The 16,823-nt window shown below is 51.4% G+C and overlaps 2 protein-coding genes and 1 long non-coding RNA gene across 13 annotated transcripts in view; 1 reads left to right on the forward strand and 2 right to left on the reverse strand.

The window, feature by feature from the left end:
* Positions 1-2,743: 2,743 nt before the first annotated feature.
* HAND2 (heart and neural crest derivatives expressed 2) lies at positions 2,744-5,581 on the reverse strand. Its single transcript, XM_072796010.1, has 2 exons — positions 4,960-5,581; positions 2,744-3,632 (listed from the first exon to the last, which is right to left on the reverse strand). Exons 1-2 carry the CDS (start codon positions 5,512-5,514, stop codon positions 3,534-3,536), a joined length of 654 nt encoding a protein of 217 aa, XP_072652111.1. The 5' UTR covers positions 5,515-5,581; the 3' UTR covers positions 2,744-3,533.
* Positions 5,582-6,571: 990 nt separating this feature from the next.
* LOC140615899 (uncharacterized) overlaps positions 6,572-16,823 on the forward strand; it is a 309,775-nt gene continuing 299,523 nt past the window's right edge. For 4 of the 11 annotated variants that reach the window (XM_072795998.1, XM_072795999.1, XM_072796000.1 and 1 more), the window contains exons 1-4: positions 6,572-6,764; positions 7,150-7,265; positions 13,044-13,167; positions 13,561-13,600. In XM_072795998.1, coding sequence (XP_072652099.1) covers positions 6,679-6,764; positions 7,150-7,265; positions 13,044-13,167; positions 13,561-13,600 — 366 coding nt within the window. In that variant the 5' untranslated portion in view covers positions 6,572-6,678. The remainder of the gene's footprint in view (positions 6,765-7,149; positions 7,266-13,043; positions 13,168-13,560; positions 13,601-16,823) is intronic. The other 7 variants (XM_072796009.1, XM_072796007.1, XM_072796006.1 and 4 more) reach the window with 3 other exon arrangements.
* On the reverse strand, positions 6,970-12,675 carry LOC140615903 (uncharacterized). The gene is made up of 3 exons (XR_012016410.1): positions 12,159-12,675; positions 10,942-11,041; positions 6,970-8,288 (listed from the first exon to the last, which is right to left on the reverse strand). It is a non-coding gene; the product is annotated as an uncharacterized lncRNA (long non-coding RNA).

Raw genomic sequence — 16,823 nt, forward strand, 5'->3', positions numbered from 1 at the left:
ACCCGCTGGGATGTTGGAGCTTCCCAGCAAGCCTTCAGAGAGTGGGTCTGGAATTTAGAAGGCAGGAAGAACCCCAAGTGATCTTGCGGTCTTCTTCTCATAGTTTTGACCTGAAAAAGGCTCTTAAAGCTGCAGTTAATGTTCCAGCTGGGGGCGGAAATCCTGAAAAACTGAGAATGGGAGCAAGGAGTGTGCTCAGGTCCCACTCTGTTGAATTTTTCAGGTTACTTCCCAAGGAGTAGAGAATGGGTAAGAACGAACACACACACACACACACACACACACACACACACACAGCAGCCGAGCCCTCTCCCCGCTGGTGCTCCAGGGTTATCAGGCTCTCGGCCTGCCCGGCGGTCTGGGGCCGGGCCCTGACAGCCAGATCTACCATCAATTTACCTTCCGCCGCCCCAGCTTCCCATTTAGCTTTTAACGTCAAATCCTGCATTTTTGTCGGCTCCGGCCTGTCTAGAGAGCTTGTGATTTCGCTGCAGGAGTGATTGCTTTTAACAAAATGGCAGCAACCACATTATCCGAGCAATTAAAACAGAGGCCCTTTTAGCAGATCCCGCAAGGCAAGAGGTTGGAAATATTTTTTTTTTTTTAAAGCAAAGGAGAAAGGGAGTTAAAAGAGAAATAAATGTGTAGAAGAGAAAAGCATGGACGCTCAGAAGAATCGCCTGCCTAGCACACCACTCACTTCCCGGGACTTGACAACGTGGAGCAGGGATGTTGGGTGGCTGGGAACGTTGGGTAGGTTAGGATGTCCCAATCGACTGTAGAGATGTATAATCTGGGGTGTCTTGCCACTTAGGGTGTGCGTTCAGTTAGGGGTTCGGCCCCCTGGGGTGTCAGGTCTGCTGGATGTCTGGCCAGCTGGGATTTCACACAGGTTGGAATGTCGAGATGCTTGAGGTGTTGGGGCCTGGTGCGGCTGGGCCAGAGGAAGCGTCGTGGCAGGCAGGAGAGCAGGCGGGCAGTGCCTGGCCCGGGCCAGACAAAGAGGATGAATTTCTGCAGCGCGGGTTTTAAAGCATGTGTAGCAGCAGCAAGCTGCCCCATAGCGATGCAGCTGCCAGGCTCCTCTGGATCTCCTCTGCTGGTGTTTAATAAACCAGAAAAAGTGTTAGACCAGCAAAAGTGCAGTAAGGCCCAGATGGTAAAGACGACCAGCTACCCAAGGCAAGTACAGGCACACATGCATGATGGACATAACTCCTCTTCAGTTCCTGTTTTAAAATCTTACCACCTCCACCACCACTCTCTCCACTATTTCAGTAAACCCTTTTCTTCTGCCCCTGGGATATGATGTCTTGAAAGGATTAAAGACGCAAAAGGCCGTTGGAGGCAGGGAAGGGAGAACGCCACTCGGTCAAACTGACAAGAATCCCAAGAGTAATAGAAAATCAGGGCGCGCCTTCCTACGCCCCCCCCCCCCCCAGTGCTATAAACAAAGGCAAGTGTCTGTAAACACAGCCCTCGCCCACCGCGTCGGCCCAGCGCAGCCTGACCCGAGGGGAGAAAGTTCAGATCGCTTTGGCCGAGTTGTTCTAACCCCTCGCCCTCGCGTTGTCAGCTGCCCACAGAAGAAACCCGCAGAGCCACTCGCTGGTCTGTCCTGCAGCACTTGCGAATTTGCCTGCTGTAGGCGACAGGCTCAGAGTGGGCACCGGCGAGCCGCGAGAACCCCTGGGACATCGGGGCAGCGTCTGTGCCCGGAGCCGAGGTGCGAACATCACCCCGAGGATGGGTTCCAAGATGGAAACCCTCTGGCAAGCCTCCCTAACACCAGATTTATATACGTGGCGTTTCATGAAACAAACCGCTTTTTAATACGTTTCACCTTTCTTCCCCCCACCCCCCATCTCTCCCCCTCCTCCCTCCCCTCCCTGGCCTGCCGAGTCCTTTATGGCACTTCAGGTTCTCTGGTTCCTAGGGCAGAGATTCCGGCTGTAGCCAAGACTACGGGCAAAGGAGGCCTCAGGGACTTCCATCCGGGGTGTTCCGGGGTTCCAGGAGACCGAACCTCAAACGGGGTGACGTCCCTGGCGGCTGGTAGCCCGGGGAGGGAGCCGGTTGCTCGGCTGGCCTGGGGCCGGGAAGACTTCAGACACTGCAGTTAATATTGAGTTCCCTGTAGCTCCTTGTAAATCTAGTCCCCCCTTCACCCCCCTTTAAATCCTTGGTCATGTTCGCGATTTCTTACTTGACGTAGAATTCCTTGTTACCTAATCATGGACTTTTTTTTTCCCCAAAAGCTCGCCCCTTCCCAAGGCCGGCTCAGATGAGAATCACCCTGATGGAGACTACAAATAAAAACCTCCTCTTTCCCTCTTTTTTCTTTTCCCGGATGAAAGCCCTACATTTTGAATTAAAAACTGTAGACTATTTCCTGCCGCTGCAATAACTCCTGGGATCCTCCTCAAATCTCCTCCACCTAAAACATGCTCCCCAAACAAAAACCGAAGTCCCCGCAGAATGGCATTTGGTTGATTTTGTGAAAACAAGGACACCTTTTCACCTTCCAGTGAACTGCCAAGGCCTTTCTTGGCCCCAGACCCTCCTAATACTGACCACTCAGCCTACTCTGGGGCTGGGGATGAGGAGGGGAGCCAGAAGGAGACAGGACTAGGGTAGAGCCCAAGTCCCAGGATTTTCACCAAGGACACTTCCCAATGAGGGCTGCGGCTCCCGCTGAGGATTGATCAGAACTACCGACTCTTTCAAATAAAGTTAGAGGCAATCACGATAATTTAGTTTACTTCTGAATATTTTAAATATTATGAAAACAAGTATAACAGTTTTGTTTTCAAAACTCTTTTGAGGTATCAACCATTAAAAGATTGGGGTTTTTGTAAAAAAAAACACACAGTGGTTTATTGAATACTTACAACGTTTACACCTTCAATATTAATTAAATTCCACTTAGTTTTAGAGGACGGAAGTGCACAAAACAAGTAGCTGTTGGAAACATCTTCGAATAGGGAACGACCACAGATGTAAAGACAGCACTAGATACCGACCTCAACAGAAATGTTAGCGGCCCCGTTTTCTGCTTTGAAATAAAACTTTATAATCCCCAGGAATATTTATATCCAAAGGCCAAGTAGTAAAGATACACTTCACATACACACTATTGTCTGCTGTCTTTATCTGGAAGGGGTTGGGTAAGTGGGGAGGGGGCAACACCGGTGTCTACACAGCCAGGAGGGAACATTCACACATAGAGAATCTAGGAGACGACGGGATCCCTTACCACGCGGGAGTGTCCTCTTCATATTAAAATATGGAATGCTTTTCTTCAAATATCCACTTTTTTTTGAGGGGGAAGTGGGGAGCGGATGCCTCAAAGGGGGCCAAAGAGAGGGCAGGCAAATTGCACATAAATAAACCGGATGATTCCAAATGCATGAAGTCCTCGGAGCGGAGCCTGGAGAGCTTGCCCGGAGTCCTGGGTCTGCTTCCGGCTCCTGGGCCCCGGCTCCTTCGCGCTCTCCTCCTCCTCCTCCTCCTCCTCCTCCTCCTCCTCCTCCTCATTGCTTGAGCTCCAGGGCCCAGACGTGCTGCGGCCAGCCCGTCCGGCCTTTGGTTTTCTTGTCGTTGCTGCTTACTGTGCTTTTCAAGATTTCGTTCTAGGCAGAGGACAGACGAAGGGGAGAAAGGTGGAATGAGAAATTCAGAAAGGAGGCCTGGTTCCGCGACACCCCCGCACTTACTGGGGAAAAAAGGAGATGGTGAGAGATCGAGTTGGGGATGAGAGATATGGGATGGTTTCGAGTCCTCGCCTCTGCAGAAAAAGCTACAAAGGTTTGCGCAGCCTTAGCTACTGCCCAGGCCTCCACGCGCCTGCGACGCTCAACTACCGGATAGGCAGGCTTATAAACAACCAGCCGTTTCCAAGTCTTTTATGGAGGAGCTGGGGCCTTTTCTCTAACTCCAGATGTAGGGGCTCCCTGTTTTCATTCGTAATCCCAGCTTCGCGCTCTAGGGAAGGTGGGGATAAATTCCTGGTGCCTTGGACCTGGCCGGTAGGCGAGGGGCTCCCCGGCCCCCAGCACGGCAGTGCCTCTCCAACGAGGCCTTTAAAATCCCTCGTTATTCGGGAGGTCACTCGACTATGCACCGGCTAAAGCTCCACAGGCCCCAAAGAAGAAAAACTAAACAGCAGCCCTGCTCCGAACACCACTGACCAACGGAGGACTTGGTAGGAACTTGAGAAAACTAATTTTCAGTTATAGGTCCGTGTTACTGTTAACAACAATAACAACGACCATATTAGTATTTACTGTTTGTCTTAAAATGCTCAAGCAAATAAAACAAGAAATAGCCATGACGCACACTCATCTGGGAGGTTACAGTTTAGTCTCATCGCCAAAGAGAAACTGGAGTTGCATTTTAATATTAAAAGTACTTATTTTTATGTTTATCTTTACGTCTTGGAGCACTGTAATGAGAACCACCACAAAATTCTCTTACAATCAGTGGTGGCCTGGTTCTCCTGAAGGGGATAAAGGATCGATGGTGCAATAATTGCAATCTGGCGCTTCTGGGCGATTTATTTTAGAAATACCTGAAAGCAAGATAGGATAGGAGGCCAAATGAAGGCTCTAAGGGACATAGAACGATTGCACCAGTGCAGTCAGAAGATCAGCGGGGACCCTGGGTCGGAGAAGCACGCCCGCCCGAGGTGCTGGTGCAACAGCGGTAACCCAGAGGGAAGATCCCCAGCGCGAAGCATCCATCCCTCCTAACCTCCTCCTCCTCCTCCTCCTGCTTGCAACCTCACCCATCTCTTCAGCTTCTCAGGAAACCATCCTTTCCACAAGCTGGTTTAAACAACCGTGGATAGGATGCAGCCAAAGACCGAGGGACGGCATTGCTCAGCCCACTTGGAAAGATCCCCGTAGCTCCGGTCCCCCGAACCCGCACCCCCTCTCCCCCCTGCCCCTCGGTACTGACCAGCTCCTTCTTCCTCTTCTCCTCTTTCACATCTGTCTTCTTGATCTCCGCCTTGAAGGCCTCCGCCTCGCCATTCTGGTCGTCCTTGGCCAGCAGGTCCATGAGGTAGGCGATGTAGCTGGTGGCCAGGCGCAGCGTCTTGATCTTGGAGAGTTTGGTGTCGGCGGGCACGTTGGGGATACACTCGCGCAGTTCGGCGAAGGCGCTGTTGATGCTCTGAGTCCTGCGCCTCTCCTTGCGGTTAGCGGTGCCCCGGCGCTTCACCGGGCGCGGCCCCCCTAGGCCCGGGGGCCCGGCGCCCGGCGGCACCCCCCCGTAATGGGAGTGGTCCAGGCCGGCGGCGCCGCTGGCGTACTCGGGGCTGTAGGACAGGGCCATGCTGTAGTCGGGGGGCGACATCTCGGGGTGGCCGATGAGCCAGCCATGGAAGTAGGGGTTCTCCTCGTGGCTGCAGCGGCTGGCGGCGGCGGCGGCGGCGGCGGCGGCGGCGGCGGCGAACGGATAGCCCTCATGGTGCACCACCGGGTGGTGGGGGAAGCCCCCCACCAGACTCATATCGCCCTCCGCGCCCCTCCACGCGCCCCAGCGTGCGCGCAGCCCCGCCGCGCCCTCGGCCGGGGCCCCCGCTTCGGCGCCGGGCGGCCTCCCCCACCCCCCGCCCCCCAGCCCTCGGGCGCCCGGGCCGGCCCGGCAGCCGCAGAGGGGGCCGCTGCAGCCCGGGCCCCGACCCCCGGCCTGGCCCGCCGGGCCCGCCTCAGCAGCACCGCGGCCTCCGGCTCCCCATAGGGCGCGGCGAGCTGGTCCCGGCACCGTGCGCCCCCGGCCGCCGCCGACTCCCGCCTGGCTCCCCGGCCCGCGCGCCGGCTCCTGCTCCCCGGGCCGCTGCGCGGAGGCACGAGCCGCTCGTGCTCATGCAAAGGTGCCCGCGCTCCCGCGGGGCTGCGTGGCGGAGGCGCCGGGCTGCGCCGCGGCCGCGATCCTGGCACCGAGGCTGGCTCGGGAGTCCCGGGGCGAGTCCGAGCCACGGTCGGAGGAGCCGGCCCGGCTCTGCAGGGAGGCGGCGGGGTCGGCTGCTCACTGCGAAGCTGCTACCTCCATGCGACCCTCCCCTTCCCGCCCCTTCCCCTCCCCCCACCAGCCCGGTCTGGGTTCTTGGGCGCTTATTGTTTTAATGAAATTTTTGGTTGTTGTTGTTTTGGTCCTTGAACGTGATTTTAGCAGCGGGTAACGTGTCCTCACTCCTCTCGGGCTCCCTCGGAGGGTTTTCAGAGAGGTCTCATTGCATCCATTTTCTCAGATCCTCTCCTTCTTTCAGGGGAAGGACCTGGGGCCCTGCAGGCGCCCCGGGGCGCGAAGGCGGCGGCGCGGGTTCTCGGGGGTCTGCGCGGTGGCCGCGGGGGCTCCCGGGCGGCGGCGGCGGCGGTCCTCCGGGCCTGGACGCCGTGAGGGGAGTAAGCGGATTTCCCCAGCAAGATCTCCATGTACAGCTACATCTTTAGGGCTGCTCGGGTTAATATATGTCGTCAGAGGCTCCTCACGCCAATCCCGGGGCGGCAGGGGCGGTGCCTCTCGCTCTCCGCAATAAAACTTTTTGATGTTCTCGTTGCTAATTGTCGAAGTCCTCTTCCAGGATTGGCTGCCCCTTCACAACCATGAGATAATTAAAACTGGTGGGGGGGGGGGGCGGGTTAAAAAAACTTTTTTATCAGTCAGAGGTTAATGCAAGTGTTTAGCAGATGCTTTACTATTAAATTATCCGCCACCCCCCCCCCCCAAGTCTCAAATCTTGAAGAATCTCAAACCAGGTATGGTATCACTTCTGCTTTCTTTTCTGGTTTAAGAAAACGGAAAAAAAAAAAAAAAGAGAGAGAGAGAGAGAGGTGGAGGGGACTTACATATCTCTTTTGTAAGTGTTTGTGTAGGTGACCGAGGCAAGAAAATAAGCAGGCGGCGTGGTGCCTTTTCCGTACGGGGTGGGGCGGGGGAGGGCAGAGGGGCGGCGGGGGGAGGGCGGCCGCTGCGACCTGGCACCGCTACCCTCGCGCGTCTCCCTGCCTAACCCACTGCGCTACCCCGGCCCGGGCCTCGGAGGTCGCTCCCGTGACCGGCGTTGCTTTTGAGGATCGCGGTTGAGGCCGCCGGACGAACGTTCAAGCCCCCTGTAAATACCCTTATTCCCATATTCTTCAGGGACACCAGCCCCGGCGACGACGACCCTGGGCGACTGCAAAGCGCAGGCAACCTCGATTCCCCGAATTGGTGGAGTGGCCGGCATCGGTGTCCCCCTGGTTTCACTGGCCTGTTTGGTAAGTAACTGAATATTTTTTACAGCGTGTTCAGAGCTTATTTTCCAGTTTTTATGAACAAACATATAAATATATCTGTGCATTCCTGCGTCTCCCATAAAAGCGGGCATCTGTGGAAGGCAGGTTTAGTGATCGGAGGGGAACCATTAAACAGCAGTTTAAGAGGCGGACCGGGAGGACGGCTCGTGGATGTTGAGGCTGCTGGCCTCAGTGATCTTGCACGCATTATAACGGAAAGTGGATCTCCGCTTGTAAGTCAGCCGGCCGAGGCGCCCTCGTGGCGTGAGCGTTTTGGGAAAGCCGGAAAGAGGCCGGGGCAGGGATGGACGGAGGCAGCAGCTGGAACATCCCCGGGCTTGGCAGCGAGTCGCCAAGGGAGACCCCTTGTTTCGGGGAGGTCGGGGCCTGATGGCATTGGGTGCGGGTGAGGGTGTCAAGCGGGACCCTGGGGGCCCTAAATTAGAGGTAGCCCAGGGCAGAGTGGAGAGGAGACCAGGCGGGCCCTGGCGGCCTGGGACTCTTGGCTGGGCCTGGCTGGGGTCACCCAGAGGAGACCCTTGACTCCACCTTGGGGATTGTCCTTTGGAAGCAGGCAGAGACAGGCCCCAGGCCTCACAAGGAGCCCCACCTCACAAAGGGAGCCCCAACCCAAGGACTCCGCGGGGACAGTCCTTCAGTCCTTTCCCAGAGCGCGGGGCACTTTCCACATGTCGGGGGTTGGGGATGGAAGGCAAGGTCAGAGCCAGCGGACAGAAGGAGGGTGGGAGCCCCCAACTCCTCTGCTGCAGGGGATTCAGGGTGGGCTTCACCAGCCTCTACAGTCCAGGGCATCAGCATCGAGAAATGCATTTTAGGTTTGCGGTGGCTAGGTGGTAGGAGAGGGGAACTCAGAGACCGGCATAGGCTAGCAAGCCCAGTCCTGGAGTCCATTCAGGGTCCCTTCTGTCCCCCGGGCATGGGGTCAGTTCTCTTGGATGCCCCCAGCATTGCGTCTTAAGGCTGAGCACAGGATGTGGGGAGAAGCTGAAATCAGATTTGTTGGTAAAGTGCCACTCGGGCATGGAATACAATAGAGACCTAGAGCTTGCAACCACCCTCCCCCCCCACTTGGATGGGTCTGCAATTTTAGCATGAACGGGAGTGTTTTAAAGACCTTGTTCTTCAAGGAAAGAATATAGGTAGTGTGGTGGGGTTCTGTTTACATTTTCACCAGGGAGGCAAACTCTGAATGTGTAAATACTGGTAGTTCAATCCTCTGACATTTGATACTTAAAAAGAAAAAAAGTCTGTTTATAAGAACACATCTAGGCCTTGGAAGCAGGTAGGCAAAGTTAAAATGGTTGCACTACGTATGGCTGGGAACAGATAACAATATAAGGGAGCAGTTGGTAGGCTGCTTTCAGACTCAGAGGAAGTTTTGGAAATTGAAAGGAAGAAGAGGCTAGGCGGAAGGCTGAACTGGGGACTGAGATGCTGTGTCCACCAGAAGCAAGTAGCCTCAGTGTTGAAGCTATCAGAATTGACCACTTTCAGCCTTTCTCATGCTCTTTTAATTGAAACCAAAAATGGGCAAATATCTTCATGGTCCCAGATATCATGGCAAGTGATAAAAGAGATGGAGAACACGGGACAGAAAAAAGTCGTAAAAGATGCTAATCTGAGCATCAGTCCTTACTGACAGTGTCATTATCAGTTAATTAATGCTGTGCGAGGGTCTAGGGCTTCATGTAGCTCAGAAAGCCAAGCCCAGGGACTACAGCCTTAGAAAGGCAGCTTGGAGGCAGGGCACAAAGGGATGAACCCTAGCTAGTTATTGACACAGAGACCAGACTGGCTGAATGCACAACCAAATGAGTCCACTTTTTTTTTCTCTTGGTGTCCTCTTTTGTATATTCCGCTGCAGGTCTGGTGGCATGCTGGGTTAGTCTCTGCTTTGGAAAGCTGTGAGGCAGATGCCGCCATCTCAAGTCTCAAGCGTGCCCCCAGTTTAGATGGCCCATGCCTTTTGGGGGTGGGGTGGGGTGGATAGTGATGGAGGGGAAAAGTGGGAAAAGAAAGGTGGGGGGGGGGGAGGATAAGTTTCCCAGCTTAGATGTCAACCCAGGGATTGTAGGAGTGTGCACTCTGGCGCGTGGTGCGCTGCCCCCCTAAGGGCACATGTTCTGAGTATTCAAAGGGCCCAAGCAGCTGAGATGATGCAGGCTCTAGGCCACCCTGGGTGCCCACAGGAGGAAACCTAGTGAGGATGTGCTAACTTCACTCCCCTTTTCTGAAGCCATGGGCAACCAATCTTACCCAGGTGGGCAGCCCCAGGCTGAAGAAATGCTGTGATTCTATGTCACAGTCTTCACTGCAGTTGCTGATATACCCACTGTACTGCGCATTACCTCTGCCCAGAGAGAAACAGACTGAACCGGGTTCAACAATTTATTTTGCGCCCATGTCTCTTGGCTCCTTCCTTTAACTCCCACCCCTTCTCTGGAAAAGACTCAAAGAGCATGGGAGAGGCTGAGCACTCCCTTGCAAACATTTTGGTCTTGTGAGATATTCCTTTTAAAATCAATCTGGTTTAAACTAAATATTTTTTTAAAAAAAACTTCAGTCTGTTTTTAGGGAAAATACAGATCTTTTTGAGGTATTTATTATTACAAAGGCAAGGGCAGTTTGTATCTCGTGTTTTGCTCAATGAGAACTCAAAATAAACTGGACCTGAAAAGAACCAGGCCGGAGGGCCATAAACACACATTTTATGTTTACGGGAATTATGGCTCAATTCCCTCCATCGTTTTTCAAATCTTGTTTTACCTTATTTTCCTAACCAACATAGCAGAAGTGACTGAGCATTCTTTTAAATACCTATGACGCTCTTATCTAAGCCCCAGAATGTATTAAGAACTCTCCAGAAAGATCATCAAACCCAGGAGGTGGCAGAGAAAGTAATGTGTTCTTGAAGATGTGACCACAGCCCTACCTGCTCCAAGGAAGGTGCTTCTTATGACACCTTAGCTTTGCATTTTGTCTGGCCTAAAGTGGGATTGAGTCATTTTATATGCTAGCCCCTTGGTCTCAGAACCTTTAGGACACATGGAACAAGGCACGTTGTGGGAGTGGAGTGGCAGCAAGGCATCTCCTTCTAACTCAGGTTCCCTCGTCCCTCCCTTCCTGGGTTGCCTTTTGAGAAACAATGGTCTACAGACGTGGCAAGTGACAGTGGCCCCAGAAATGTAGTGGTGCTCAAAGTACAGTCTTATAAAGCAGAATCAAGTTTGATTGACCTCTGATGTCTGCTTCAAAAAGGAAGGACAGGAAAAGTTGTCTTTGGCTCTTAGGAGGTTTTATTTCTGAGCATTTTGTTTTTGCATTTTGGAGTGGGGGTAGGGTATTTGAAGAGTGATCCTCTTCCCCGTCCAGAGCAGAGCTGTGGAGATGGGGGTGGGGTGGGGCTGAACTAGCTGCAAGGACTAGGGAGGGTTTGATTGCTTAGGACTCCGTCAGTCCAGCCTTTTTTTTTTTTTTAAGTCCAGTTTTGATTAGGAAAGATTTAAATTGGTGGAGAAAATTGGGACTTGCTTGGTGCCTCCACCCCACCCCATTTAGCCTCTTTCTCTTTCCCCTTCCTTCTGTCCCTGTCCTTCCCTCTTTCCCACCTTCCCTCCTTCCCTCCCTTGTAATTTACCTTTGAGCAATGCTTGGATTTCTCAGTTTTTTTTTTTTTTTTTTGATGTCACTGAATCTTGAAACTGGTGAAGAATAAGAAACTGGTTTATCTTTTAGTCCTTTAAGAAAAAAATTGAGATATGATCGACATACAACACCATGCAAGTTTAAGATGTATAACGTGTAAGAAAAATCTTAATATCCACTACCGTGGATATTAAGGTAGGAATTTGCATTTCCTTCAAATAATCAATGACCAGATCTTCATATTAAGTGGCAGATGTGCTGTTTTGGAAGGTTTTCACTGGTCAGGGAGAATGAGATACCTGGCCAGGTATCCAAGCCTGTCCGTAAAGCTAAAATACTTACTCAGACTAAAGAGAACAAAAGTTAATGTATGCAAAAGGGCCACTCTAGAAGCAGCAGGGTGTGTACCTGGGAGGTATTATTAATGTTGTTATACTAGTCTTTAGAAGTAAGGTAGATCTGGTCATTGCTAGTTTCTAATAAAATAGAGCAAAAGTGGCATGAGAAAATGCATCCCATGGGATTTATGTGAACTACTTTGTTTCAAGCAAATTACATACACACTGGCAACATTTTCTTCCAAGCCAGAGAGAAAGCATTCAACAGTCAGATGAGGAAGTAATTGTAATTTTGCAAACCCCGTCTATGGAAAAATAAGTAGTAGTTAACTTTGACCAGTCTACAGTACAGTCTGGGATTCAGAATAAAATACAAAAGCAAATGGCAACTTAAAATGTGGAACTTTAGACAAGCCATTGAAGTGACGGGAAGTTTTGTTTGTGACTTGAGCCCCCTGTGCATTCCTGGTTCTAACTGCAGGGTTGCTCACATTCCCAGGATGTCTTGCTCTGAAGCCTCCTTTGCAAATTCATGTAGGGCTTTTTTTTTTTTTTTTTTTTTTTTGCCCTGGCAGTTTCTTCCAATCTTTCTACTTTATTCTAGGGCCTTTGCTCCTAGACAGGGGACTTGAGCCAGGATGGTTGGGTTTCAGGTTAACAAAAAGAAACCCTTTTATTGTCAATATTAATGGCAAACCTCGATTTTTACAAGGCTTAGGTTTAGCAGCATGAGCAGATCAAAAGCAGCTTGGCTTGATTTCTCAATATTCTCTGGAGCTTAGACAATTAACTGCAATTTTGCTTCTAATGAAACAACACAAAAATGTTAGTTACAAGAATGTTAAAGTTAGTCTTTTAGCAAGAATTTTACCTGTGTACAACATGTCAGAATCTAATAAATTTGTCCACTGATCCTGAGTTGGGTTTTGAGGGAAACCTCCTTAAGAAAACGTGTGAGCGGAGTGTCTTCGTTTGCAATGCCACGAGCCTGTTTCAGTGTGTGCATTCCACACTTGCCTTTCTGGCTGGGTAAGGATCCGGCGACTGAGGTCCCCCTGGTAATTTGGGTACACCGAGTCTCCAGTTAATGATAGATAATCAGCCTTTGGGTCATTCGGTCATTCTCTTATTACAAACCCCTCCTGCTCTCTCTGATCTCCTTTCAAACTAAATTTCACACAAACAAATAAAGCAAGACAGGGACAAGTTCTTGAAAAAAAAAAAAGAGGGAGAAATATTAGAAACTCCTGATACAGAACTCTAAACAAGGAAAGGCAAGCTAAAAGAGGATAGGAAAGAACATCTTATCAAAATGAACATGTTGTGTACAAAACATTAGAAGAAAAGGCTCTGGTTTCTGTTAAAGTGACAGAAAATTAAAATAAAAATAATTGCAGGCAGAGAAGTTATAATATAAACAGAGAAGGCAGGATGCTTGTTGGAAATGCGCAGCACCAGGAGGCTAATTTGTTGTTACAGATTATATATCTGCACCAGGATAGGAGAGGCGCTACTTTGTTCTATTTTCCAGAAAAGAATGGCTTTCTTTTGAGTACTTGTATGAGTGCCCACTTAAGTTAACACAGGCCAAACCCTCGAGGAACAAAAAATGGGAATCGCATTCTGCTTGCGAAGCATCCAACTTCAAAAGAAGGAATCGGTTGCATACAAAAAAGGAAAAGCAAAATTCCATTCAGAGCGCATTTAGATGGTTCACTAAATCGGTATGACTGATGCTTTTTTGTTTTGCTGACAGAAGGTGCAGATCATTCTCCGGGAAGTACAGCTGAAACCAGTCCTCCTCTGCCCTCTGGGGGCCTTCATTTTCCCAGCCTACATCTGCTTGTGACTCCAGAAAGACAGACTTCAGATTGGCCAAGGTACATCTCTGACCAGATCCCTCTAAGAAAAACTCAGGAATGTGTGACTCTAATTGTTCAGAACTCTGGTGAGAGCATCCTTGGTGCTATTTTCCTGCCCTGTCTTTGCCCAGTCCTTTTGGCCCAAGTCCAGGGTTCCGGAAGGGTCAAGATTTAGCTACTGGTGTCATCTCCAAACCCTGGGTTTTCAATCCTAAGAGAGACTGGAACTGGATTAAGCTCAGGGCTTACTCAACTCCTAGTTCTCCAAGTTAGAGGGGCAGCCGGGAGATGGCAACAGGTTGTGAAAGTGTGACTCCCAGATTGTCCTCAACCATCTGTCTGACATTCCTTGACTTGCCAGCATAGCTGGCAAACAATCCATCTTTCTCTCTTTTTAAATGTTTCTTCTAGGCCCAGTTTAAATGCCGCCTCCTCCAGGAAGCCTGTCCAGGTATTGCTTTCCTTCTCTCTGCTCCTCCAAATCAAGTCCCCCCTTTCGGAGGCACCTCCTCACATTCTCTCTGCTAGATCGCTGGGCACATACCTTTAACTTCTGGCGACTGTGGGTTCCTTGAGCCCCCAGTCAATGCATTGTACCCAGTAGGGGACTAAACAGCTTGTGTAAAAGGGATGACTTAGAACTGGGTGCATTCCCATACCTCAATTGCAACCGGATCTATTTTCTTTATTTTGAAAGTGACTCGAGCTAGTAGGGGAGGTGGACGTCTCAATAGGGAACAGACCTTCACTTCCAAGCCCACGGGAGAACCGGGGAGGGAAGGCTTCCTTGGGATGGATCCCCGGGGCAGTGGGTCTGCGTGAGCGCATATGGACTCCGAGGGGGGGAAGCCCGGGCGGGGCCTGGCCTCCCCGCGTGGCCCCTGCGCACAACCTGAGCTCCGGAGTCGGAGCTGGGCAGGGCGGACGAGGGGCACCAGGCACCGGCTGCGGGATCTCAGGCAAGGCCGTCCGGCTCCCTCAGCCTTAGTGCCTTCATCTGAACAATGGGTTAATGATCCCGAGCTGGAGGGTGCGTGTGGGGGGATTAAATGAGATCAAGATGAGCCCGAGAGCACGGCGCCTGACGCGCAGGCTGCGCTCAATAAATATTCATGTATTTTCTCTTCCTGCCTCTTCCCCTCCCTGACAGCCTCCTGGAGCCCCGGCCCGACGGCGAGGGGCCGCGCGGCGGCGGACCGCACCACTGGCCTCGGTGCCCCGAGCCGAGCCGCCCGCTGCTCCGCGGAGGTGGCGGGGCCCTCAGGCCTCCCGGGACCTGGGCGCCGGGGGGTGATGCGGGCTGCGGCGGCCGCCGGGAAAGCTGGGGTGGGGGTGGCAGGGGCGCGGCCGCCCCCTGCATCCCGGTTAAGTTATCCTTTTGATCCCCACCCACCTGTCGGTGCCCGGCACCGGTGAGGCCGGTGCCCCGCAGCTCGGACCGGGGGGAGGTCGCCGCGCCCGGGCGGGATGGACCCCCCAGCTCCCCCTAGCTGGTCTCCGAGGACTTTCCGCCCGACGCGGGCAGGAAGGGGTTAACCGCGCCCTTTTCCCTCCCCCGCATACCTCCCCCCCCTTCGCCCCCCGCCCCAATCCGGAGCCCTCGGCCGCGGGGCGAAGGCCGCCGCTCCCTCCCGAGGTCTCATTAGGGAAACCCTCACCGCTATTTGCAACATTTCCTCAATCAAGTGCCTTTAAATAGAGCTGCACAAACAAATTGGCGGCAAAAGCGTAGATCTTGTCACGATTGAGACCGATCCAATAGTTCAGCCTTGTTTGCTTTGCAATTACGGGTTGGCTTGTGGCTGCGGTGCCATCGGGGCAGACCTGCAGCCGCGCGCCCGCTCCCCTGCACCCTGGGCGGCGGCGGAGGCGGAGGCGCCCCGCGGAGCCGCTGCCGGGAGGAGGTGGCGGCGGGAGAGGCGGGAGGGCGGGAGGGCGGCGGGGCGCGCCCTGCACCCGCGTGCAGAGGGCGCGAGCGGCGCGGAGAAGACGGACTCCCCGGCTCTTGGCGGAGCCCCTGGGATGTACGCGGCAGTCATCAACTGTGCAAGGCGCTCGCATCCTCTCTCCGCTCTTCCTCGTCCCCTCACTTCCATCTCCATTACATTTTTCTGCAGTATTTGTTAGCGGTTACTGCTCCCCCCTTCTTTCCCGCTGTTAAACTGCTAGCGTGATTTGTTACGTTTTCCATAGCTGCTTATTCTTGTTTGACTTTTTGTACAGAGTCACTTTAAATCTGCTGCAGGGAGCACGAAGCTCCCAGCCCTGAGGATGGGCTCCCGCCGGCCGAGGCTGCCCCCACTGCTCTCCCTCAGTTCCTGCGCGGTGGCTCTTTTGTGTAAATCTGCTCCGGGCGCGTTCGGTCACCGCGCAGGCCAGCCTAGTTTCTATCAGCAGAACAGTAGTTAACTCACATCAGGTCCTAAGCCTTGTATTTCACAGACAATTAAATCTTGGCTGCTGTTTAACAAAATTGTAATATTTACTCTGCTCAGTACCGAGGAGCACTTTTAAAGTCAAAAACAAATACATTTCAAAAAGAAAATATGATAATAAATCTCTTTTTATGGATTTTCTCTGCAGAAGTGGAAACAACGTGATTTAAATCCTCACGCCCGCACCCCCCTCTCAGGCATAGCTGAGGTTACACAGATACTGTCTTTTAACGCACCGTCTTCGTGTCTGGGGCGGGGCGGGGTGGGGGGGAGGCACCTGCATTTGTTATATTCAATTTAGTTTTTAAGATTTCACACTGCACCCTAACCCGTATCTGCAAAAGCAACAAGGATTTTGGAATAATTAGGTCTGGGATATGAACCTTATTTTTCACACTGATTCAGGAAAGGTGGGCATGGCTTGGGTCATTATTTTACGATTTCATATTACCTTATAAATGACTACCCATTTTTCTCTCATGTTGACTTCTGATGGAGGTGAGAAAGTTGAGGCAGAGAAATATTTTTATGAGACTCTGGGGTACATATTAAAATATGGTTCTTTATTATTTAAAAATGTGGAGTTGTGGATGGCCCTGCATTTGTTTGCTGGCGGTCATAAAATAAATTCATAGCTGTTCTAGTCAATTAACAATCTCTTTTAAGTTTTACATTTTTTTGGGGGGGGGGTGTTTATTATCCCACCTGGATTGTAGCTTCATTCTTCTGGATTACACTCCTATTGTAACATTTTGGCTCTCAATTTTATTTAAAGCAAACCTCTGAAATAATGGTTTCATAAAATTGTGCAATGTCAAAGCCACAGAATAATATTTCATGTTCATATGTCATGCACACCCATGAATATCTTTCAAGAAATAGGAAGCAGTAGCTAGAAAAGGTACCATTTCATGAGAATTCTCTCTTCACCAAAAAAATTGGTCTGGCATATTATGCAATGCACAAATTATAATATTACTTTCATGTGTGTTAATCTGTTTAGTATTAAAACTGCTAGTGTCTTAATCATTAACATGTTTTACCACACTACTTTCAAATGGGTGATCTCAGATAATTATGAAGATTTTGATGTTAATCTCATGTTAAGTGAACAACTATGAAAATAACCTTAGAGCATTATTATTCTTATATAAACGCCAACAAACACAATTGTAAAGGGAACACGATTACTTTTTATCTGGCATTATCCTATAAGGATATGGCTACATTCATTTCTCT

The sequence above is a fragment of the Canis lupus genome, chromosome 24, assembly GCF_048164855.1.
Source record: "Canis lupus baileyi chromosome 24, mCanLup2.hap1, whole genome shotgun sequence".
NCBI classification, from domain to species: Eukaryota; Metazoa; Chordata; class Mammalia; order Carnivora; family Canidae; genus Canis; species Canis lupus.